Source organism: Enhydra lutris, unplaced genomic scaffold (assembly GCF_002288905.1).
Source record: "Enhydra lutris kenyoni isolate GAN:26980312 unplaced genomic scaffold, ASM228890v2 scaffoldscaffold12, whole genome shotgun sequence".
NCBI lineage: Eukaryota > Metazoa > Chordata > Mammalia > Carnivora > Mustelidae > Enhydra > Enhydra lutris.
Window position 1 is genome coordinate 54,057,329 of NW_019154096.1, and position 25,834 is coordinate 54,083,162.

Sequence of the window (25,834 nt, forward strand, 5' to 3'; positions counted from 1 at the left end):
GAGGCGGTAGGAGGGATATAAAGAGACAAAGGAAACCTTTAGTAGGTGATAAGATATGTTCGTTATCTTGATTGTAGTGAAAGCTTCGTGTATATAAATGTATGTCAAACTTATCAAAAACTGTATACTTTAAACAAGTGCAGTTTATTATATATCAATTATACCTCAATAAAGCTAGTAAGTGAGGGAGTTTTTTTTAATAGTTTTAGTGAGGGGCTTTCTGTTTCTGCGCAATCTATAGAAACCTTTCCTGACCTTTCAAATTCCAGGTAGGTTTATAGACTCTTCACTCAAATTTACAGGGATACATGTCCTCTTTCAGAAATAAGTTATATTTACTATGACCACAGATTAAATTTTCATTAAGCCAATCACCAAAAGGCTTGGAAGAAAGATTCTTATCTACTGCCCACTTCTTCTTGTAGGTTATGCTAAAAATACACAGGTACATTAAAACTCTTTAAAATCCTGTACCTTCTCAAATCACACAATGTTCTTTTGGGATCCAAGCTCTTCTATTTGCTGCTGTCAATCTCCACCTACTCTTTCACTCCCATCTCACTGGCAATCACTAAATCCACAAGCCTCCCTACTTTCTCTCTCTCACACAAACATAAGGGCCACAGGGATGCTAACCAGCTTTGTACTGAGATGAATTATGAGTTCCCAAAAGCAAAGAATTCCACATATAACTTCCTATTGCCTGAGAAGAGACTTCTAGACTTCTATGCCAAGCAGGAAACCAAGCAACTAGAAGAGAATCTTTTGTAGTGTTTTCTTCTTACATGCCAAAAATCACAGCTGACAGGGGGAGGGGAGTAAAAAGAAAAGAAAGCTTACCCATAGAGTAGAGGTTGTCAAAGCTCTGGTGCATTCGGATAATCTCATAGTAGAGTTCATCATAGCTGCTGGGAGTGGGCAGGAATGTGTCGCCATATGTGATAAACATATTAAAAAGGTTCACAATCTAAAAAAGAAGCAAAAGCCCATACACAGGGATCATTCTATGAAGACCAGAAGGGTATTGTCAGTAGTATGCTGTTGCCAGTTCTTATTGGCTTGTAAGAACTCAATGTTAAATTTTCAGGAATTTTGTGAGCTGGTTGCTTAACAAAGCCATTATTACAAATTGACACATAAACTTAACAGTTCATTAAATTATATTAAAATGAAGATAATACTCAAACTCACAACTTCCTAATTATTTTCTATCTTTTGGTATTTGTGTTCTTGAGATTAATTTACACTTCTTACACCTGTGTGGTGGGAATATCATATAATGGTGTGTTATGGCTCATCTCCCCAGCTCTGCATTCAACAATGTCACAATGTTAGCTTGAAATTGGCCATGATGGGAGTAGTTGTACCATAGAAATCCACAAATGCTACAAATCAGGGCCTTTTCCCCTCAAACATTAAACATTTATGAATACATTGGGTAACATCCTGAGAAGACAGTCAAAAGGCACAATGCCCTCCTTCTACTCCTTCTATCCCAAATAGCCAGTCAGATAAATAGGCATCTGTAATGTCCCTCTGAAACCAGTGGAGCCATAATGGAACCATTCATCTGGCTGGGACACCTCCAGAGGTTTAGCTCTGTACCAACATAGAGACTACAGTAGCCTAGTTCAGTCTCTCACCAGGGACTAAGGCTCACAGAGAGTGGACCCATACCTGCCCCTACCAAACAATATTCTCTCATGAAAAAGAAAGAGTCTCAAGTTTGCCAAAGACATAGGTGAGAGAGGAAGAGTGGGGAGCACCAGTCTAGAGATTCAAATTCAAAAAGAAAATGAAGGCCTGGCTCCCTCTATGCCTTAGTACCCAGAATACTAGCTCCTGTTTCAACCTGGCCTATCTCTTTTAGGGTGTGGCTTCAGAAAAAGGAAAAAAAATGTTTTTAATGGAAGTACAATTGACACACATTACATTAGTTTCAGGTGTATAACATAGTGATTCAACAAGTCTATACATAGTGCTATGCTTACCACAAGTGGTGCTACCATCTGTCACCATGTAACACCATTACAACACCGTTGACTATACTCCCTATGCTGTAACTTTTATCCCCATGACATATTCTTTCCACAACTAGAAGCCTGTTCCTCCCACTCCCCTTAAGAAATATTTTTTTGTTACTCACCATAAGGGCTAATGTAAAAATGTTGTGTTTGGCCAAAAGTACGGTCTCATTTGACATAAGGAACTTCAGCAAATTTATCAAGGCTTAAAAAAACAAAAAACAAAAACAAAAACAAGGTTATTAAAAGAATAATCAATAGAGTTAAATGAAAGCAATGGAAATAGATTTAAGAAATCCAAACAGAGCTACAATAAGTAAGTCACGGCTACCAAACTTTTTTAAAAGCAAGGGTAGATTTATCTAGAGCAAGCACTGACCTTCCCAAGGTCATATCTTCTGTCCACGGAAGGTTTTTAAAAATCTACTTCTTCTACTTCTACTTCTTTGTGCCACTTTTTTTTTTGGATACCAATAGTTTATCATAAAAGAGAGACACAAAAATTACACGATGAGGGGTGCCTGGGTGGCTCAATGGGTTAAAGCCTCTGCCTTCGGCTCAAGTCATGATCCCAGGGTCCTGGGATTGAGCCCTGCATGGTGCTCCCTGCTCAGCAGGGAGCCTGCTTCCCACCTTCTCTCTGCCTGCCTCTCTGCCTGCCTCTCTGCCTACTTGTGATCTCTGTCAAATAAATAAATAAAATCTTTTTTTAAAAAAATTACATGATGAAAGATTTCACAACTTCACTGGAATGGGCAGCTTCACTTAATGCCATTTCAATAATGATTTTCTTTCAGTCTACATACTTTCTAAGACTGTCACCATATCTAAATAAATAATCCTTATCATCTAGAACTACTTTGGTGCTTCCATATTCTGAGAGAAGAACTTGATCTTGAAATTTCACACTAACTGGTTGAATCTCTCTACCCCTTCCTTTAGAACCCAAACTAACAGCTACTACCGTTGTTGCTTGTAATTCTATTCCTTGAGATTTTTCTGGAAGCGTTAATGCCTCCTCTGGTTAGTTTTGGCAGCTCTCCTTTCAACTAAAAGTTGTTCAAAGAGGGGAAGAAACTTTCTAAACGCCTGTCCTGCCATGACTGCAGCTGCTGCAAGGGAGACCCACTCTCTGACCTCTTTGCACCACTTCTTTAATAGCAATTAAGCTTGGAAATCTGACTACAAAAGGACATCTTAGGGACTCCTGAGTGGCTCAAACAGTAAAGCTTCTGATTCTTGGTTTTGGCTCTGGTCATGATCCCATGCATCCAGCTCTGCGCTCAGTGGGGAATCTGCTTGAGATTCTCTCCCTCTGCGCTCTCCCTCCCTCTCTAAAATAAACAAATGTTTAAAAAAAAAAAAAAAAAAAAGACCTCTTAGTATTCCAAATTTACTCCCACACAGTGATTTCCCCACCAAATTTATTCAATGTATAGATCAAAATGAGGATCCCCCCTCTCATCCCAGGCTGCTTGCATGTCATCTTGCTATGTTTTAGCTGTGCATTTGTTTCAAACATCATGGCTAAGAGGGACATCTTTCCATTTTAACTGGTCACCAGATGTGCCAACTATACTGGACTTCAGCTCTTTCTCATAAAGAGAAAAAAAAGTCCTTAACTATTCAAACAAAAGGGCAGCTTACTCTTTCCTCTCTCAACCATGACAGCATTTGCCAAAAAGGTCCCCTTTCTCCCTGGTATGCTTAATGAGGATTAAAACCCAAGCAACCTCAGTTACAAGACTGACTGCCAAAACCCTAGCTTACCCCTGTAGGTATAAAGACATTTTGCAAATAAACATTAAGCATAGAAGAAATCGTCGGTTGCCTTGTTCTCTTTCACCCAAAACCAAGAAATAAATCCTACTTCTGTGCCCATCATGACTACTGCCACTGTACCAACCTCCCCTACTTGATGGGAAAGTAGGAAGAAGGGGTTCAGCAGCCGCAAGCAATTGATGGTCCTTCTGTCTTCTCCCCCTCAACTCTCTCTACTCCCACAGACACAAAAAAAGTCTTGACCTCTCCTTTTCTAAGACCATATCTGCTTCTTTGCCAGCAAAGAAGTCCATTCTCCCATGCTGTCTGAGCTTTGTGTGAAGCTTACTACCCTTCGAGAAGAGATGTGAGCTTTGATTTGAAGCAGCAGGGAATGATGAGTAGGAGTAAGACTCTCCAGATACTTGCTGCCTGCCACACAACACTCCTTACTCTCAACCTCTGAAATCAGAGGTTCAGTAAAGAAACAGCAGGCAAGGAAAAGTACAAGGGCCTGTCTACACTCTGTTTCTAAAGTCTGAATCTTCCCCTCAAATAGCAAAAAAGCCTTACTAGAGATGAAGGTCATAGGCATCCTCATTTATGAACTCCTCACCCTTGCACTAACTCAAGTTCGCTGAGGTTTCATAATGGAAAGGCAAATGATAGGCAGCTGGCCCTTTTGATGTTATCTGTTAACAAGCAATCTGTTGCACTAGACCCAAAAAAAGCTCCATAGGAGCCCATTCTGGATCACACGACCTGCTTAACTCCTACCAGGAGCTCAGAGAATGAAGAGGACTAGCTAGAATCCATACAGAAATGACTAACCCAGCCCAAACCTCTCTCTTTAATGAAGATCATCTTGCCGAGTTATTTAAGGGCTGCCCACTCTACCCACTACCCCCAGAGCTTAGGCAAGCCCTGTTAATGGATAAATCATCTGACAATCAGACTCTAAAAACTCACAGGAGATAAGAGAAAAGAACGGGTAGAGCATGTGGCACAGGGTAAAACAGCAAAACACAATGGCTGGAGAGAGACAAAGCAGCTTTTGTACACATCCAATCAAGGAGGGCTTTTGTCCCTAGCACATACAGCACAAAGATGCGGCCTCAGCAGTGGTTATGTGGTAATTAAGGAGGAGAAAACCTGGAGGAAAAGAAGTGGGAGCAATGATTTATTGCTCCTCTGCTGGACTACAGCTAGTCTTGATCTCTGGGATTCAGAGTCAGGGATGACAAAGTGATAAATACAAGGGGAAGAAGAGAGCAATTCTGGCACAGGCCTAGAGGCAACCTATGTCCCAACTACCACAGACATCAGTGGAGCCAAACAGTTTTGAGAAGAATTCAGCACTGCAGTACTCTGAGGGTCAGTGCCAGGGAAAAACTGCATTCTGCCCCTGATAATTCAGGCAGAGATACCTACCTACTCCATACACAGCCCCCCACCTCCAAAAAAGGCCAGGGTTTTCTCACCTGGAACTGGTCATTCTCTAGAGGAAATTACATAGGCAGAGAAAATGAACAAAGCAACCTTAAAATCGGCTCCCACAAGCCTCTTACATCAGGGAACACAATTCCTCCTCAAGAGAGAATGCCCCAGCATCCCATGGAATAGTGCTTTTTGAAAACCATCACCCTTTGCACTCATTCTGTCAACTGTTTGGTGTCCTCTCTATCACCACGCACACAAGGTCTGCTATCCTCTGACCTGATGTATTGGGAGTTCTAAGTCTGTGAGGCTTCAGGATAGCTGATTTTTGGAACTAGAAAGGACTTTATCGATCATCAAATCCAGTTCCCTCGTTTCTGGATCAGAAAACACCTCTTCCCACCACCACCCCAAGTAGCTAGTGACTAAGCTGAGACTAGAACCTGGTCTCCTATTTAGTGTGCTTTCTCCCATTCCACTAAGATTAAATAAAGGTGCCAGATGGAATTACATGTTAAAGGGAGAGACGCTTACCTACAAATGGTGTGCTTAGATCTGCTGACTACACTATTCCCAACATTTCTTTTGACTCTGCTTTATAACCTTCTCCATCTACTGGCTATTTCAGTTCATTTTCATAAATCTGGTCCACTCTTTCTCTTGATCCTGAGGTACTTATTAAGAGTACAGGTGTTGGGGCGCCTGGGTGGCTCAGTTGGTTAAGCGACTGCCTTCAGCTCAGGTCATGATCTTGGAGTCCCGGGATCGAGTCCCGCATCAGGCTCCCAGCTCCACGGGGAGTCTGCTTCTCCCTCTGACCTCCTCCTCGCTCATGCTCTCTCTCACTGTCTCTCTCTTCTCTCAAATAAATAAATAAAATGTTTAAAAAAAAAAAAAGTACAGGTGTTTAATACCTCACTATTACCTTTCTACTGCCCATTTGCAACACTTAAAAGACTCCCAAGTAGCTTCTCTCAGCATCAATCACCTCAGCAGGGCCTCTGTATCTGCTCTCGTCGCTCTTCCCTGAAGCTCACTTGTCACACACCTTTCTCCCCTCTTCTGTTTCTGCCTCCTTTGTAGTATCTTGAAAGAAAGAAAGAAAGAAAGAAAGAAAAAAAGAAAGGAAGGAAGGAAAGAAGGAAGGAAGGAAATGAGAAAGAAAAAGAAAAAAGAAAAGAGAAGGAAGGAAGAGGGAAGGAAAGGGGGGGAGGAAGGGAGTGAAGGGGAGTAACAGCATGTAACTGTCAACTAAAACTATTCCTATCCCCCTCACTCAGCTTTGTCCTCTTTAAAATTAAGATCTGAACATGGAATGTGATTGGATCTGGACTTTAAAGGGAGCCAAGGGCATCTGGATGGCTCAGTCAGTTAAGTATCCAACTTTTGATTTCAGCTCAGGTTGTGATCTCATGATCATGAGATCAAGCCAGTGTCAGGCTCCCCACTCAGCGGGGAGTATGCTGGAGATTCTCTCTCGCTCTCCCTTTGCCCCTCCCCCTGCTTGTGCACCTGCACATGCTCTCACTCGCCCTCTCTCTTCTCTAAATTAAATAAATAAGTCTTTTTTAAAAAAATAAATAAATAAAGGGAGCCAAGATCCCCTTTCTTTATGCAAAATCAGAACTGAAACAGAACAAGACAAAAACACTGGTATAAATAATTAGCAGCCAGGCTTATTCATAAGCTGTTATGGTACAGAACTATGCATGGGATTTAAGTGCAGGCCAAAAAAGAGAACAGCTTCCTATCAGACAGGGGCAAGTCAAGGACAGGAGAAAACTGGCACTCAGGATCTCAATGCCAACACATAAGTAGCACAGAGCTCATCCTGGCTGGCTCCTGGCTCACCACTCTCCTCATGCACACGTGTACACACACACACACACACACACACACACACACATTTTTAGAAAACTGCCCTTTATCCACTTGTCCACTTGGTGTCATCTGGGCATATGACCAGCCAAACTGTTCCACAGATAGTCACAGAAGTAGCAGTACATAAGAGAAGAGTTAAGATAACTATAAAAGATAAGAGGTTGGTTGTATAAACATAACACTGTTCATTAGTCATATGTCTGTAACAGCTTGGTATCAAGTACATGTTGTAGTCACTGTGGAGATAAGGGGGGGCAGGATGACTTTTTTTTTAATATAACCTTTTGGTTCATCGTGTTTCCAATTTTTTTTTGAAGATTTTTTATTTATTTTAGAGATAGAGGGAGAGAAAGAGAAAGAGTGAGGGGGAGGAGCAGAGGGAGAGGGACAAGCAGACTCCCCACTGAGCATGGAGCCTGAGGACTCAGGGCTCAATCTCACTACTCTGAGATTGTGACCTGAGCAGAAACCAAGAGTCAGATGCTTAACTGACTGAGTCGCCCAGGCACCCCTCTAATTTTTAAATAGTTTCTATAAGGGGAGAAGAAGCTAACACAAGCTCTTCTTTACCAAAGACTTGATGCTTCATCTGATATATTTCCAAAGAAGAAGGGCCTATGTTAGAGTAACTCAACACTGTGTAAACAGTATTACCCCTTTGGTGAGCAAAGGCTGCTGATCCCCACAAAGCAGAATGGCAGAGCTTATCGAAGAGAGTGTCCTTTTAGATGCAGACAAGCTTTGTAGTTTAAACCTTCCAGGCCTTAAGAGACAATTCTCATCAGCTTCCATCCTCCATAGCCCCCAGGAATGGGCTGCCCCAAAACGCCAACACCAGAGAGACACATCACATAAAGAAATGTATCATATCTTCTTGCTGAGTAACAACCACCACAGATTAATAACTGTGCCAGAAGCTCACATAAAGTATCTCAAAACTTCCTCTTTTCTACTGCTCTCTATGTGACACCTTAAAAAGAGAGTTAACTACAGAAATCACTTGCCCCAAACTACACTCATCTCTTTTCAAAGGGAGAAATACAGTGGCCATAAGTGCTAAGGAAGGTAACATATATTAAGTGTCTGCTAGATACTAAGCATTATGTAAAGCACTGAAAGTACATTATTCTCATCAAATCCCCTTAACTATCCAATGAAGAAGGTATTATTGGTCCCGATTTACAGATGACTAAATTGAAATTCAGAAGGGTTAAATAAGTTACTCAAAGCCACATAGCTAGTTGGAGCTAAACTGCATCAAGGGCAACAACATACTGGGAAGAAGGTCCATGAATTCCCCTTGCCAAGGTCTTATACAGCTGTACTGGTTCCATCTAAACTTAAATTAAAAGAACATTTGTTGGGGGCGGGAGAGCTAGCTTTCTAGGGTCAATACCCATATTTGCTACCCAAACCATAACTCTAGTTGAACTCCACTGACCTGGCTCTCCTATATCAAAGTGGCCAAATGAAAAAATCCTATAAGGTCAAGTGCATCTTTCTCCTAAGAATGTGAGGATTTCATTCCACTGACCTAGGACACTTCAACCTGCACACTCTCAAAAACAAGAGGTGAAAAGGAAGGACTCAAACAAGTGTTTATACACCCATGCTCACAGCAGCATTATTCACGCCAGCCAAAAGGTGGAAGAACCCAACGTCAACTGATGAAAGAATAAACAAAATGCAGTATATACAAACGAAGGAATAATATTCAGCCTGAAAAAGGAAGGAAATTCTGACACATGCTACAACATGGATGAACCACAAAGACACTATGCTAAGTGGAAAAAGTCAGTCACAAAAGGACAAATCCCGAATGATTCAACTTATATAACTAGAGTAGTCAATTCACAGAGACAGAAAGTAGAGTGGTGGTGGCCAGGAAGTGGAGGGAAGGAGAAATGTAAGAGTTATTGTTTATAGGGTACAGAGTTTCAGTTTGGGAAGACGAAAAAAATTCCAGAGATGGAAGGTAGAAATGTTTCCAACAATGATGTGAATATACTTAATGCCACTGAACTGTACATTTAAAAATGGTTACTGGGTGGCTCAGTGGGTTAAAGCCTCTGCTTTCAGCTCAGGTCATGATCCCAGGGTCTTGGGATGGAGCCCCGCACTGGGCTCTCTGCTCAGCAGGGAACCTGCTTCCCTTCCTCTCTTGCTGCCTGCCTCTCTGCCTACTTATGATCTCTTCAGATGAATAAATAAAATTTAAAAAAAAAAAGGTTAAATTTTATGTATGTTTTACAATCAAAAACAAATAAGAGGTCAATGTTTTTCTTTCACCAACACTAGCAGGAGCCCCACAAACATCCATCCCAACTTTCTATAACCTCAGCGTAAGTGACTAGCTAAAATTTACATCACGGTATACACAGCATGGAGTACCTGGCCAAACACGCAAAAATGTTTCCTCTTTGATGGGCTAAAGAAAAGGAGCCAAATATGCTCAATCAACAGAGAGCCACGGACTCTTGGGCAGGAATGCAAATTCAAAATGAATCCTGAGTAGCTTTCAAGACAGCAACACTATGGCAGCCTTCAGAATAATGATTAAAGTTCACCATCAAAGCCACCAAAGCACTTAAGTACCAACAATAGTCTAGGAAATCCTTGGGGATCCTGGATTAGATTGCTAATCTTTGCTAACTCTATTAAATGAGGCTCCAGATACCCGGCTCCAAATACTCTTAACCTACACTGAGTGAAAAATAGAGAAGTTAGGTCAGTGAGATATTTGAGGTATTATATTCCACATGCAATATGGTTAAGTTGTAGGGAAGTAGGTGCTCTGTACACATTTGTTTCTTCATTGGAAAGTCTACCAGGCACTTTGAAAATTTTGTTTCTGGGCTCTTTTTCAGGAACTACAAATTGGCTGCAACTGCTGCCTCTTCTGACTCTACTAGAGGCACCAGTCAGTCTCACACTTAGCTTTGGCCCAAGCTCCTTCCCGTGGGGATCCTGCACGTCAAGTATGGCAAGAGTGTGCCGAAGTTCTGACTTCTGAATGCAGATCCATGTGGAATATAAGATAGCAAGCAGGTTCTGGGAAGCTGAACCAGGAATAGGTACCTTGATGGTTTCCTGAGTCCCAAGTGAATTACCAGAGGCAGAAGCAGCTGATCTATTTCTCAAATGGGTAGAGTTTGGTGCCATCCACTTGAGAATCCTGCCACCTCACACAGGCCTCCCTTACCCCACAAGGAGCCTTGTTTGCAGAGCTGCTCTTAATATCAGTGTACCCCACATGATGAGGACTCCCCCAGAATTTTTTCCTGAATTGCTTTGAATTCAAGGAGAGAGTAGCAGCAAACTGTGTTGCCATGTAGGAGAGCAGAATGAATAATGGATATGGGAACTTCTCCAGGACTAAAACCTGTCCCCCACACTGAGGTAAACCAGGTGCAGAGAAGAACAAGCCAACTACAGGAAGACACAATTAAGTGGTAGCTCAGATGCCTGCCTTAGAGAAGCAAAGGGGAGGATTAATTATAAAACCAAGTGAATGACATTTAAATAATATTAAAAACAGGAAGGAGACAGAGAGCCTTTAGCAGAGCACAAATAGTCTCCAAAGAATCAGGTCAGAAAGAGCTATTATTTTAACAGTTTTAACATACTATAAAGAAAAAGAGAAAGAAAGCAAAGACAAGACTCAACCAGGCCCTATGCTGTGGCCTGGCACGGAGCTGGGAGGAAATGCCGGAGATCCAAATCAAAACGCACTCATTTGGGGAAATAGATAATTTCACAGTGACTGATAGAAGAGAAATATTAGCATCTCACTTGCTTAGAAGAAAGGCAGAGAAACTCCAAGGACAGGCTAGAAATAGCACTAGTATAACAAGCCAATGCCTCCCAAACCCCAGAGGCACTATAACTCTAGCCAATTCCAGCATCTCTGGACAAAACCACCAATTACCCAGGGACACTGCCGACAATCGGCAGACTCCCTGTCAATCAGCAAAGTGGTGCAGGAAGGACTCAGAAGCCAACACGTACCAGTAGAATAAACACAAAATACACCAGGTGGCCTCTCAGAATATAGGTATCTGTCTGGCTGCAAACCCAAGCCCCTCACTTAAAGAGGCCAATGAATGAAACAAGAAAATGAAATCGTTTTGGTTGTGTGCTATAAGCCCTCCAGCTGAACACAGGAGAAAAGTTAGTACATCTGATGGGAGGATTCTGGGAAGACAAGCAGAGTAGAAAGCAACAGGTATCTCTCTCCCTACCCAATCACTGCAGTGACAGAATCTGTCTGATGTTAACTATTTTGGAACTCTGAAGTATGGTAAAGGTTTTCAATTTCCAAGGGAAGACTTTGATGGTAAATTTTGGGTAATTTCGGTCAATTTCAGCACTTAGCAAAGTAGCAAATAGGCATTCCCCACCCCACCTGCCCAGCTATGTTGCCGGGCAAGAGCATGCACACAGCTTGTAGGAGGTAAGGTGGGCAAAAAAGGAGTCTATCCCCCAAGTACTGGAGATCTGTGCTTGGAGAGCGGATTCCTGCTTCTGATTACAGAGATGCAGACAAAGAAGCAAGCTGCCAGTGTTGCTGTACCTCCTCTCACTGAGGCAAACCCATCCCCACCCAGGTCAGTTACATCCACGAGATTTAAAAGGGCCAGGTATAGGGTGCCTTCAGCTCAGGTCACGATCTCGGGGTCCTGGGATCAAGCCCCACAGCGGGCTCCCTGCTCAGTGGGGAGTCTGCTTCTCGCTGCCCTGTCTTGTGCCTGTGCTCTCTCTCAAATATATCAATAAAATCTTTAAAAAAATAAATGAAGGGCCAAGTGCCCTTTTTTTCTCCACCTTCACTTTTTGTATGTTTCTTCGCAGAAATAGAGCCAGACATTTAAGACTAGAACATTCAAAAACAACTGCACAGGGGCACCGGGGTGGCTCAGTCAGTTAAGCATCTGACTATTGATCTCAGCTCAGGTCTTGATCTCAGGGTCATGAGTTCAAGCCCCGTGTTGGGGGTCCTTTAAAAAAAAAAAAATTAATTGCATATACAGGGAAATCTAGAAAGTAACTGCACATGCCCAAGAAAAGGCTCAGAAGAGAGCAAAGAAGACATTAAGTTTACACTCAAGCTGAACATGGGCAGAGATAGCCTACAACAACAACAAAAAAAACAATAAATAAAAATATTAACCAAAAAAAGCAAACTCTGAGGAAGAGAGAACTGATTTCTTGAACCTGAGAATATTATATTAAGTGAAATAAGCTGGTCGCAAAAAGACAAACACTGTATGATTTCACTCACTTGGGGTGCTTAGTGTAGTCAAAATCATAAAGACAGAAAGTGGAATACTGCTTACGAGAGGCTGGCAAAGGGAGGAATGGGGAGTTCTTGTCTGGTAGGTATAGAGTTTTTGTTTTACAAGATGAAAAGAATTATGGGGAAAGATGGTGGGGACGGCTGCACAACAATGTGGTAAACATTTGATACCACTGAACCACACACCTAAAAACAGTTAAGATGGTAAGTATTATGTGTATTTTACCACACACACACACACACACACACACATCAACAGGCTGCACTGCCTAAGGGCTCCACACCCCTCTAGATGAACTGGAAAAAAGAACAAATTCTTATTTTTTTTTTTAAAGATTTTATTTTATTTATTTGACAGAGAGAGAGAGATCACAAGTAAGCGGAGAGGCAGACAGAGAGAGAGAGGAGGAAGCAGGCTCTCCACTTGAGCAGAGAGCCTGATGCGGGGCTCGATCCCAGGACCCTGGGATCATGACCCGAGCCGAAGGCAGAGGCTTTAACCCACTGAGCCACCCAGGCGCCCCCAAATTCTTATTTTAAATGGAAGTTAGGTTCTGTGTTACATTTTCCTTGCTGTTGAAGTACATCTGCTTAAAAGGGAAAATAAGGTTCTCAACTATCTCCAATTCTCCGTTTACTTGGGGACACTGCAATTCTCACAGTTACCACCCACCCTCTTCTTTATCATGAAAATGAGCCCTTATGTGAAAGTTCCCATATGGAACTCAGACTCTGGGAAATGCTGGACCCCATACACCTTGTTCCTGTGCAGCTGCCTCTAAGCATGCTCAGAAGCCAGTGCCTTCTGGGGTCCTATACCACCTGGTTATTTTTTCCAATACTGCCCAGCTGAGAGAGCGCCAAAATCATCACCCTTTAAGAAATCGAATAGTCGGGGGCACCTGGGTGGCTCAGTGGGTTAAAGCCTCTGCCTTCAGCTCAGGTCATGATCCCAGGGTCCTGGGATGGAGCCCCGCATCGCAGCAGCAGCAGCAGCAGCAGCAGCAGCATCGGGCTTTCTGCTCAGCAAGGAGCCTGCTTCCTCCTCTCTCTCTGCCTGCCTCTCTGCCTACTTGTGATCTCTGTCTGTCAAATAAATAAATAAACAAAATCTTTAAAAAAAAAAAAAAAAAAGAAATCGAATAGTCAGTGAGACCACATCTCAGTGGAGGCATGTGACATAGAATCAAGAACTTTATTTCCTGCCAAAATGTGAGAAAAACAGTAACAGACCTGTCCTGCTCACTGGAGATGCAGGGAACAATGATATCTCATGAAACCAAGTATGCTCGTATGCTCCTTTACAACTAGTACAGGCAGAGCAACAAAAGCACAGCTACTTCTTCCTCTGTCTCTTTTGGTTGACAAGATGCTAATAGGCCTATGAGAGTTGACATTTTTCTGGAAAGGAAGTGACTTCATGTGCAGAGAAAAGAACAGAGATTTCTCACTCTTTTCAGGGGTTTTTTGGTGGGAATCTTTTTCTCCTTCTAACAGGCTAAACCTGTTAGAAATTCTTATCTTTTGCTTCTGCCAAGTTTTTGAGGGGATGAAAGAAAGAGTCAAAATAGTATAAATTTTAGAGTTAGCCAAATGTGGTGATTTGAAGGAAAAAAGAGTCTTCTGGCATTCTTTTTCAGTCCTAGGGCTTTCTACACTGCTGTACAGAATCTTTCATAACAAAATTATGGAAACAGAAAAATGCCTTCTAATGACCCTGTATTAAAACATTCTGAGAGAAATTGATCATACACAAAAGAAAGAAGCCTCCATCTTTTTGCACATAGAAGCTAGAGCAGTCTTAATTAGGCACATCAAACCTAGAATACATCTTGTAACATATTCCCCTACATCAGAGAAAATTTGGGGGAAAGAGGAAGAACAATTTAAAAAGCAATTTTAAAACAAAATAGCAGCAGCAGCCGCCAAAACTCCCCTCCCCGTCTACTCTAGCTGTTTGCTGCCTTGTCCTTCCCTCCTCCCCATACCTTCTCCAAAACTAAAAGAAGCAATATTGTAGAGTTATATAAGATCTCACCATTGGAGGAAGCTGGGTGAAGGGTGCGAGAACTTGCTATACTATTTTTGCAACTTCCTGTGAGTCTGTAATTATATCAAAATTGAAAGTTCAAAAAAGAAACTAAACAAACAAACAAACAAAGCTGACAATTAAAAGTTCAAAGGATAGTTTCCCGAAACCAGGAGGGGCCACCAAGCTGTCAAAGCTATACCTACTTATACAAAAACACACACGTCCATCTATGGCTCAGGTCAGACTTTCTCTTAAAAATTTTCAGTCCTATGTGACAACACCTACAATATAACAAGCTTCCAACAAAAGCCTCACTCCCAGTCTCAAGGTACACCTAACCATGAAGTCACAGACTTCTGCTACTGATGAGAAAGCCAGCTGGATCCACAAAGCTGTGACACTCTCTGGGTTTTCCGTTTTTCCCAGTAGGTATCTAAAAGGTCAGGCCATGTACAATTTCTCTCTTTTTCACAAAGCTGCGAATGCTTTGGATGCTATTTAGCACAGTGAAGCTGAACAGATTGTTTTGGGGGTTTTGGGGGCCTTTCTTCCTGCAGGGAAGCAAATGTTGCCTAGTGATCTGCGTCTGAGCATAGAAGTCAGGAACTCTAAGTTCTAATCATGACTCTGTTTAGTATCTGGTTCCATGATCCTTAGCAAGGCACTTACCCTCCTATACCTCCACTCCCTTCCCCAACAAATGGTGATAAAAATAATGACTTATCACCCAGGGATGTGGCACAGTGAAAGGGTAAGAAGGACGGTGATCCATAGATAAATGTCGAATATAAAATGTCAGTATAAATCTGCCTTTAAATCGACCCATGTTTTCAGACTGTGGAAAGCTACACTATTTAAATGCAGGCTGCCTCCCCAGTGTCCCTTCTGCCTGCAGTGGAAGGAAGTAAAATAAGCTGACTCCATGAAGCTCTGTTCAGGTCTTTTCCTCTCTAACAACTACATGCTTCTCTCTAAACATTCTGCTCATTCTTTGGTTAATGTCTTGGAAACCATCAAAGTTTCCATTTTTACTTAGTTAAAAGCAATCCACGTATCTGTAGATAAGGAAGAAACAGACAAAGGAAAGAGAAATCACCCACCACTCCCTTTCATACCAACAATTCAAATAGGGGCATCTGGGTGGCTCAGTGGGTTAAGCATCTGCCTTTGTCTGGGGTCCTGATCTCTCAAATAAGTAAATAAAATCTTCAAAAATTTTTTCAAATAAAAAGGGGATAAAGTCAGCTCAACAGAAACATGACAACAAACATCCTACTGGATTCTATTATTATTACTGTTATTGTTATTATTGTTATTATTGTTGCTGTTACTGTTGTGAGACCCAAACACAACACTGTGCTACTTTAAGAGAATGTTGACTCATTACTAATAGAAATTCTACATGCCCACTTATTCATTTATTCATTCAAATGTTTTCTGAGACCCTGTTACAAGCCAAGTAGTGTGCTGAGGATAAAGTGATGATAAAAACATGGGCTCTGCCCTACAAAAAGTTTTTTAAGAGGAAAGAAAGATATTTAAATAAATCATTATACAGACTTATGCACACATTGCAAAACAGTGCAATATGCTAAAATAGAAACCTGAAGTGCCATAGGAAGACACAGGAAATAAAGTATAGTGACCAACATGCTCTTTATCCCCAAGAAGTTCAGAGAGGAGGTTGGGAAGCTAAAGTTCCTAGGAGGAATACAGTATGATCAGTAAATAAAGAGAAAATATTAACACAGATAATAAGATATTCTGTGAAAAGAGAAGCAATTGGGAGGCCATGGAACCTAAAATTAAGACAGGGATTTTTAAAAAAAAATTTTATTTATCCATTTATTTATTTTTAAAGATTTTATGTATTTGACAGAGTGAGAGATAGCGAGAGAGGGAACACATGCAGGGGAGTGCCAGAGGGAGAAGCAGGCACCCCGCAGAGCAGGGAGCCAGATGCAGGGCTCAATCCTAGGACTCTGGGATCATGACCTGAGCCGAAGGCAGATGCTCAATGACTAAGCCATCCCGGTGCCCCAAGACAGGGATTCTTAACACAGGATCATGGATGGCTTCAGAGGGTCCATGAACTCTCTGAAATTATATGCAAAATATGTATATGCAAATGGACATTTTTCTGGACACAAAGATCTTATCTTTCATTATAGTCTCAAAGGTAAAGACCTATTTTCTAGTATCTTAGCCTAAAACCCAGTTTTCTATCTCTATAGAGGATAGTTTTAAGACCTAATCTTTTATCCAAAATAGGAGATCAGGTAGCCTAGAGGTCAGAGAAGAGCTTTTGAACTTTCCATAACTTAGTGAAAAATAGTGATTGCTAAAAAGAGGGCAATGACAAAGACAGGCCTTCTTCCTTTCCCTACTCTCGTTAGAGTTAGCCTAAATATATTTCCCCACATACTCCGATACTATGGTGACGGGCATCATATAAATAGACAATGGCAGCAGGGAGAAGGTCAGGGCTTATATCCGTAAAATCAAGAGGCCAGGCAGGATTAAACCCCCAACTAATCCAGCTACCTTGTTCTATGGGAATTTGGAAGGGGGCCTCTGGTTACCTTCCCATTAACAAGGAGTGATTGCAGTCAAACAGCACAGGAATAAAAATCACCATTTGAAGTGCAGTGGTAACACACACCCACATTCCAAACAACAAAAGGCATTTGGGCCCTAGCCAATTGCTTCCTAGACACCCAACGGCTTCTGTGTGCCCAATCTAACAACACATGCCTTACCAGTTTTATTTATAAATAAAATTCAATTAAAGTTCTCAGCACAGTATGGGGATCTATACACATAAGCATATTTACCATGGTGAGGTTCACACACCTCCAGCAAATCCTTAAGTCTAGAAGGCAAAGAAAGAGTAAAAACATGGGCTTACCAACATATGAGGGGTACTGCCAGCCAAGGAGTGGGCGGATCCACCATAACCACATTTATATTCACTGATTGCAATATTATACATTATTACGGGCTCTGATGCATCAGATGTAGTAGAGTATTTTGCAACGTTCCTTAACACCTGCTGCTCTGCATCTCACTGTGTATGAATACAGGGAGCCAGGGTTCCAGGAGGCTCACCCAGTCTATATAGGAAAAGGACCTAGCCTCACTTGGCAGAGAACTCCAGTACAAATGCCTATGCCTCAGGAACAAGAAGTGATCCCAGCATCACTAATAATCATCATGTACATCTCCTCTCAGCCTATCAAGTCTTAGGATGCCAATCAATCAGTCGTGAAATAGCACAAAATTAAAAACAGAGCTGCAAATGACAGAAATTACTCCAAGACATAAAGTCAAGTGATCGAATAGGATAAAAATGGTCTCCTGCCTCACAATTTCTTAGCCAGAATAGGGAAATGCTAAGATCAAGAAAAAATAAATACAGAAGACATTTTTAATCTCTTTAAAAGATAACTGACTCTTGGGATGCCTGGGTGGCTCAGTCTGTTAAGTGTCTGCCTTCAGCTCAGGTTATGATCCCAGGGTTCTGGTATAGAGTCCCACATTAGGTTCCTTGCTCAACGGGAAGCCCGCCTCTACCTCTACCTACCACTCCCCCTGCTTGTGCGCTCTCACTCTCTCTCTCAAATAAATAAAATCTTTTTTTTTTTTTTTTAGATTTTATTTTATTTTATTTGACAGATAGAGATCACAAGTAGGCAGAGAGGCAGGCAGAGAGAGAGAGAGGAGGAAGCAGGCTCCCTGCCGAGCAGAGAGCCTGATGCGGGGCTCGATCCCAGGATCCTGGGATCATGACCTGAGCCGAAGGCAGAGGCTTTAATCCACTGAGCCACCCAGGCGCCCCTCAAATAAATAAAATCTTAAGAAAAAAAAAAAAAAAAGGTAACTGACTCTTTAAACAAAAATTATGGCAATAGGGGCACCTGGGTGGCTCAGTGGGTTAAAGCCTCTGCCTTCGGCTCGGGTCCTGGGATCGAGCCCGCATTGGGCTCTCTGCTCAGCGGGGAGCCTGCTTCCCCCTCTCTCTCTGCCTGCCGCTCTGCCTACTTGTGATCTTGGTCTGTCAAATAAATAAATAAAATATTCTTTTAAAAAATGATGGCAATGTATTTTGGGGTTTATAACGTATGTGCCAGTAGGATATATAACAACAGTACCACAAAGGACAGAATACAAAGTGGAGGAAGGAAAGTAATGGAAAGCCCTGGGCCCCAGCAAGACAGATGAGGGTAAATGGTAAAAGGCAATGTAACAGAACAATGAGGAAGAGGACCACACGTGATGAGGATGGGAGAAAAGCCAGAGAGATCCCAGGGACCAGAGACAGGATGGCTAGGATAGAAAGGAAAAAAAAAAAAAAAAAAATAGAATACAAGAGAAAAATCAAACCCAAAGAGAATCAAAAGCAGGCAGAAACAACTATTAGCACCAACTCATTAGTACTGCAATGGGTAACTTCATCCCAGTTATAGACATAAACCATTTGTCCCTGTTTTAAGTCCTACAACTATACCAACATCCACAGATTTGTATTATTTTTGTGTTTTCTCTTTAATCCTAAATTTTTAGATCCTAGCAATCATATAACTGTTCATAGACAACCACAATAGTCCTATATATTAATAAGAATTGTTCCTACCTAGGAAATTCTAACTTTAGTCATTTCAAGCTCTTCTGATCTCTTTAGATCTGATCATCTCAATCTCAAACTCTCACACAATCCTACTCTTTTCTCCTAAAATACCAAAATGCGACTATTGCCACTTAGTGTTATTCTCCTGTTCACTCTTCGCCACCATAGGCAGTAACTGCAAAGAACTTGCTAATCCATTAATTAAAGATCTCTACTTCCCATTATAGAGGACTAAATTTAGAAAGCCAAATTGGGTTGGGAGGAAACCATGTGTCACAACAAGTGAGATGAATTCCATGGAAGGGGGTGGGGTTACTGGCCTGTTTCTTACAAAGCCTCTGACACTAAAACACCCTCCTCTACTGAGAATACACACAAGCTCTTCCATGGGTGGGGCAACCATTCATCACTGTAATCATCTGAAGAAGACTTGATTGTACCATCAGGTCACAAAAGCCACAGGACCTATCAGCAAGCAAATGCCTCAGGGAGCATGTCTCCTCGGCTTTCCTGAAACCTCCAATTTAGTTACACAAAAGAAAGGGGTGGCAAGCCAGCATTAATTGTACCCTTAGAGAAGAGCCACTTCCCGCCCGCAGGGGTAGCTGTGACTTTACTGGGCGACCAAATGGATACAAAGACAAAAGTAAACACTGTAATTCGCTGTTTTTGTCTCTGGCACAGGGGGAGTGGTACAATTGACACTGTCTGTAAACAGTAATAATGCCAGATGTAACACAAAGAACAGGATTTCCCCCCCCCCTCTCCCCCCCCCCCCCCCACCCCCTCTCCCTATGACATTCCTCCTGAGATTACTCATCTTGAGGAAACACACAGAAGCCTCCCTATAGTCCATATGCTGCTACCACATGGAACTGAGGGAGAATCCAAGTTTGTACTGACTCCTCCTACCTCTTATTCAAAGCAAGAATCATTAGAGCTCAGGATATATTCAATTGTTTCTACCAGCTGACAAAAAAATACAGGGAGTAGAAATTTAGGAGGAAGTATGGACTAGATAGGCGACATGCCTACATCTGGATAAGAAAAAGGCTGAAATGACAAAACGTATAAAGGAAAATAGAAGCATCCAAACAAACTAAAAAGTTTAAAAAAATTTCATCTGTGCCTAGGCCTAGGGGCTCATAAAAGATAGAGGAAAAGAAGATTAATTCAAAAGAGAAAGTTACCTGACCATAGCTCCCGCCAGGTGTAATGCAGGCGTACTCTACACTTCTTCTGGTAGCAAAGCAGTTTATGCACTACCTGAATGCAGCGTCTGTAACAGAGGAAAACCGGGATAAGCCTACAAGTATGCTGAAACTCACCAGAGATACCCTTTTCTTTACGAAGGCAGCTTTGCTAAGGCCACTAAAGATGCTGGAGATGAATTTGCACACAAGTAAAAGAAAGAAACTTCACCTCGCTGTGCATAAACTGTCCCCCCCCAACCCACACACACAGACAATGCTTGTGCTCATTTCCTTTATCACTAGGAAAAGGGGGCTATAATCGCATATAGGTCAGCGGTCAATCAGGTATTACGGATACCATTTCCTTGAGTATCCTTCCTCTGAGAAAAGCATACATCAGTGGACCTGAGTTAAGACTACTCCATTCAATGTTGCACACATAGACTATAAAAATACAAAATTAAAGACCATGACCTGAGCTAAAATCAAGATTCATACGCTTAACCGACTGAGCCACCCAGGTACCCTTCTTCAGCGCTATTGAAATTTATTTTTAATTTAAATTAATTTTTAAATTAAATTTTGGTTTAGGGGCGCCTGAGTGGCTCGGTGAGTTAAGCATCTGCCTTCGGCTCAGGTCATGATCCCAGGGTCCTGGGATCAAGCCCCACATAGGGCTCCCTGCTCAGTGGGGAGCCTGCTTCCCCCCGCCTACCATTCCCCTGCCTATGCTTGTTCTCTGTCTCTGTCTCTCTCTCTCCCCCTCAATTTCTCTGTGTCAAATAAATATATGAAATCTTTTTAAAAATTCTTTATTTAATACATAATTAACTTAAATTTTATTTACATTAAAGTTAAATTAGGATGCTTGGGTGGCTCAGCCAGTTTAGCCTATGCCTTTGGCTCAGGTCATGATCCCAGGGTACTGGGATCAAATTCCACATCAGGCTCCCTAGTCAGTGGGGAGTCTGCTTCTCCCTCTATTCCTCTCCCTGGCCTCTGTGTTATCTGTCTCTTACGCTCTCTTTCTCTCAAGTAAATAAATAAAATCTTTGAAAAAAAGGAATTAAATTAAAAATTCACTCTTCAGTTGCACTAGCCATATATCAAATGCTCAACAACCACATGTGGTTAGTGGCTACCACATCAGACAGCACAACACAGAACTTTTCTATCATCACAAAAACTTCTACTAGGTGGTACAATTCTAGGTCACTGGAATATTCAACATTACTAACATCACATTAACATATATGTTTGGGAGAGTATTTCTAAATAAGCAGTTAATAGGCTGAGATTAAAGACTTTTCAAACATTATAAACCTAACAAAAAATATTTTTTCATCTCTGATTGGGAGAGGGTTTTGAAAGCGTAAAAAGCCATGGAGGACAGTACAAAGTAGAATACAGCTGAAATTTACTTCCTAAAAATGAATACCTTGTGTGTTTTTTTAAGAATGATTACACTAAGGGGCGCCTGGGTGGCTCAGTGGGTTAAAGCCTCTGCCTTTGGCTCAGGTCATGATCCTAGGGTCCTGGAATCGAGCCCCGCATCGGGCTCTTTGCTCGGCAGGGAGCCTGCTTCCCCCTCTCTCCCTGCCTGCCTCTCTGCCTACTTGTGATCTCTGTCTGTGTCAAATAACTAAATAAAATCTTAAAAAAAAAAAGAATGATTACATAAAAACCAAATCATATGGGAAATTACATTTGTAGCAAAAAACACAAAAGCATTACTACGCTTAATGTATATGTTTACACAAATCGATAAGGAAAAATAACATCCCTAATAAGAAAGATGAGCAAAAGAAATAGCCAACAAATCCCCCACCCCACCAAAGGGGTAAATATGGAAAGTTAACACCTTTCTACAATGTTCAACTTCACTTTTTTTTTTTTTTAAGATTTTTATTTATTTATTTGACAGAGAGAGAGAAGTCACAAGTAGGCAGAGAGGCAGGCAGAGAGAGAGAAAGGGAAGCAGGCTCCCTGCCGAGCAGAGAGCCCGACACGGGGCTCGATCCCAGGACCCCGGGATCACGACCCGAGCCGAAGGTAGCAGCTTAACCCACTGAGCCACCCAGGTGCCCCTCAACTTCACTTTAAATAGGCATATTAAAAGATTGTTTTTATGTATCAAATTAATACAGATATTAATGTTGACAAAGGTACAGCGAAACAGCCACTTATACCTTGTCAAGCAAAGTATAATTGGTACATGGCCCCTTTAGGAGGCAATCTGGCAATCTCTATCAATAGCCTTAATAAGGCTTATACCCTTTGACTTTGACAAACACCACTCCGGAGAATTCAGCTTTACCCAGAATACAAAAACTAAATGCTTTAAGCAAAAAGATGTTCATCATAACCTCATTTGTAATAAAAGAAAACTGGAAACAACTGTGGAAATAACATCCAATGCTGAGAGAACAGTAAGTAAATCATCACACATACAGCTGTTCTCCCTTATCTGTGGGGGATACATTCCAGTACACCCAGTGGATGCCTCAAACTGTCAACAGTACCAAACCCTCTATGTTCTGTTTTTCTCCTATACATACATACCCATGATAAAGTTTAATTTATAAATTAGTCACAGTAAGAGATTAACAATAACCAATAATACAATAGAGAAATTTTAACAATATACTACAGTAAAAGGTACGTGAATGTGGTTTCTCTCTCAAAGCATCTTATTGTACTGCACTCACCCTTCTTATGATAATATGAGATGATAAAATGTCTATGTGGTGAGATGAAGTAAGCTGAATGATGTAGACATTGTGATCTAGCGTTAGGCTACTAATGACCCATGGTATACAGGAGGAGGATCATCTGCTTCCAAATGACTAAGAAGGGGAAAATGAAACGACTAAGAAGGGGAGTCTACTGTATGTTATGTACTAAATTATGTCCCTTCAAAATTCGTATGTTGAAACCCTAACCTAACTAATGTGACTGTATTTAGCTATAAGGCCTTTAAGAGAGTCCTTAAAGGGGCGCCTGGCTGGCACAGTCAGAGGAGTGTGCAACTCTTGATCTTGGGGTCATGAGTTCAAGTCCCACATGGGGTGTAGAGATTAAATAAAAGAATTTAAAAAAAAAGTCATTAAAGTTAAATAAGGTCAAAAGGGTAGAGCCCTAATCTCATAGGGCTGGCTTCTTCATAAGAAAAGGAAGAGACCCCAAGAGTGCTTGCTCCCACAGAGACAAAAGGCCCTGTGAGGATACCTCGAAAAGGTGGCTATCTGTATACCCTGGAGAGAGACCTCTGGGGAAACCAAAGGTGCTGGCACCTTGATTTTGGACTTCCAGCCTCTAGAACTATGAGAAGATAAATTTCCACTGTCAAGCCACCCAATCTGTGGCTGTTATCGCAGTCCAAGTAGACTAAAACATAAATATATAATGTAACCCCATTAAGCTCTTTTTATTTTTTAAGGCTTATTTATTTTAGAGTGAGAGAAGCAGGGAGTGCACTGTAGGGGTGAGCGAGGAAGGGGGGGCAGAAGGAGAGAGAGGGAAGCAGACTCCCCGCTGAGCAGGGAGCCCAACAGGATGCTGAGCCATGACCTGAGCCAAAACCAAAAGCTGGATGCATGACTAAATGAGCCACAGGCAGGGCCCCATGGAGCACTTAAAAAGAATATCCATTAAGAATTTTTCACAATACAGGGCGCCAGGGTGGCTCAGTTGGTAAGACGACTGCCTTCGGCTTGGGTCATGATCCCGGGGTCCTGGAATCGAGCCCCGATGTCGGGGGTCCTGGGATTGAGCCCCACATCGGGCTCCCTGCTCAGTGTGGAGCCTGCTTCTCCCTCTCCCTCTGCTGCTCTGCCTGCTTGTGCTCTCACTTTCTCTGTCAAATAAATAAATAAAATCTTATTTTTTTTAAAAAAGGAATTTTTCACAACAGAAGATATTTATGTTACAATGGAAATTGAAAAAACAGCATGCAAAATGTATGATAATGGTCACAACCATATTCAAGCACCAAAAAAAGATTCAATTTTGACGTTAATTTGGACGGTAGGATTATAGGTGAATTCTATTCTTTCTCTTTTTCTGTTCTCTCCAAATTTTCTACAACTCAATTTTAATAGCTAGATTAAAATTTAAATCCACCATTTAAAACAAATTCATCATTAAAAATTTTAACATCAGGGGTGCCTGGGTGGCTCAGTGGGTTAAAGCCTCTGCCTTCGGCTCCGGTCATGGTCTCAGGGTCCTGGGATCGAGCCCTGCATTGGGTTCTCTGCTCAGCAGGGAGCCTGCTTCCTCCTCTCTCTGCCTGCGTCTCTGCCTACTTGTGATCTCTGTCAAATAAATAAATAAAATCTTTATAAAAAAATAAAAATAAAAAAATAAAAATTTTAACATCCTCAGGGCATCAGGGTGGCACAGTCGGTTGAGTGTCTGACTCTTGGTTTCAGCTTGGGTCATGATCTTGGGGTGGTGAGATCAGACCCTATGTCAGCCCCGGGACTCAGCGTGGAGTCTGTTTGAGATTCTCTCTCCCTTTCCCTGCACCTCCCACTTGTACATACACTCTCTTTCCCTGAAATAAATCTTTAAAAAAAACTTTTTTAACATCCTCTAAAAAGGGCACAAAGGGACTTTTTAGAGAAGAGAAATGTTTTATATCTTGACTAGGATAGTTGTTATAAGGATGTATACATTTATCAAAACTCATTAAACTGCTCATCCCATTGCAATACTGTTTATAAATCCTTGGCGGGGCGCCTGGGTGGCTCAGTGGGTTAAGCCTCTGCCTTCGGCTCAGGTCATGATCCCAGGGTCCTGGGATCAAGCCCCACATCGGGCTCTCTGCCCAGCAGGGAGCCTGCTTCTCCCTCTCTGCCTGCCTCTCTGCCTACTTCTGCCTACTTGTGATTTCTCTCTCTGTCAAATAAATAAATAAATCTTTAAAAAAAAAAAAAAAATCCTTGGCAAGGGACGCCTGGGTGGCTCAGTTGGTTAAGCAGCTGCCTTCGGCTCAGGTCATGATCCTAGCATCCTGGGATCGAGTCCCACATCGGGCTCCTTGCTCGGCGGGGAGCCTGCTTCTCCCTCTGCCTCTGCCTGCCTTTCTGTCTGCCTGTGCTCGCTCTCTCTCCCTCTCTCTCTGACAAATAAATAATAAAATCTTAAAAAAAAAAAAAAAAATCCTTGGCAAAGAGAGTCCGGAAACACAATGGGCAGATCATGAGCAAATAATATGGAGAAAACTTGGATATCTGTAAACCAAGAATCTAAGTACTCAACAACATCATTTCTTAAATCAAGTTAATGCCCCTTCTACTTTTGCCAAAGTCGGGGGAAAGTCCAGGTAGACATAAAATCCTTGGCTGTGATGAGTATGTAGAAAAACTGGAGCCTGTGTACACCCACTGTGCAAATGTAAAATGGAGAAGAGTGTAGCAGTTCCTCAAAATGTTAGACACAGAGTTACCACATAACCCCCCCAATTCCACTACCAGGTATATACACACAAAAACCATATATCCATACAAAGACTTGTACATGAATGTTGATAACAGCATTATTCACAATAGCCAAAGATAAAAACAACCCAAATGTCTATCA

The 25,834-nt window shown here is 41.8% G+C and overlaps 1 protein-coding gene and 1 pseudogene across 1 annotated transcript in view; both read right to left on the reverse strand.

Moving 5' to 3' along the window:
* Positions 1-25,834, reverse strand: part of LOC111145330 (chromosome unknown C10orf76 homolog) — a 182,045-nt gene that overhangs the window by 101,816 nt on the left and 54,395 nt on the right. Inside the window, exons 20-22 of the mRNA XM_022500169.1 lie at positions 20,249-20,337; positions 2,147-2,229; positions 841-967 (exon numbers count right to left, since the gene is read on the reverse strand). Of these exons, the coding sequence (XP_022355877.1) occupies positions 841-967; positions 2,147-2,229; positions 20,249-20,337 (299 nt within the window). The remainder of the gene's footprint in view (positions 1-840; positions 968-2,146; positions 2,230-20,248; positions 20,338-25,834) is intronic.
* On the reverse strand, positions 2,818-3,125 carry LOC111145331 (annotated as a pseudogene).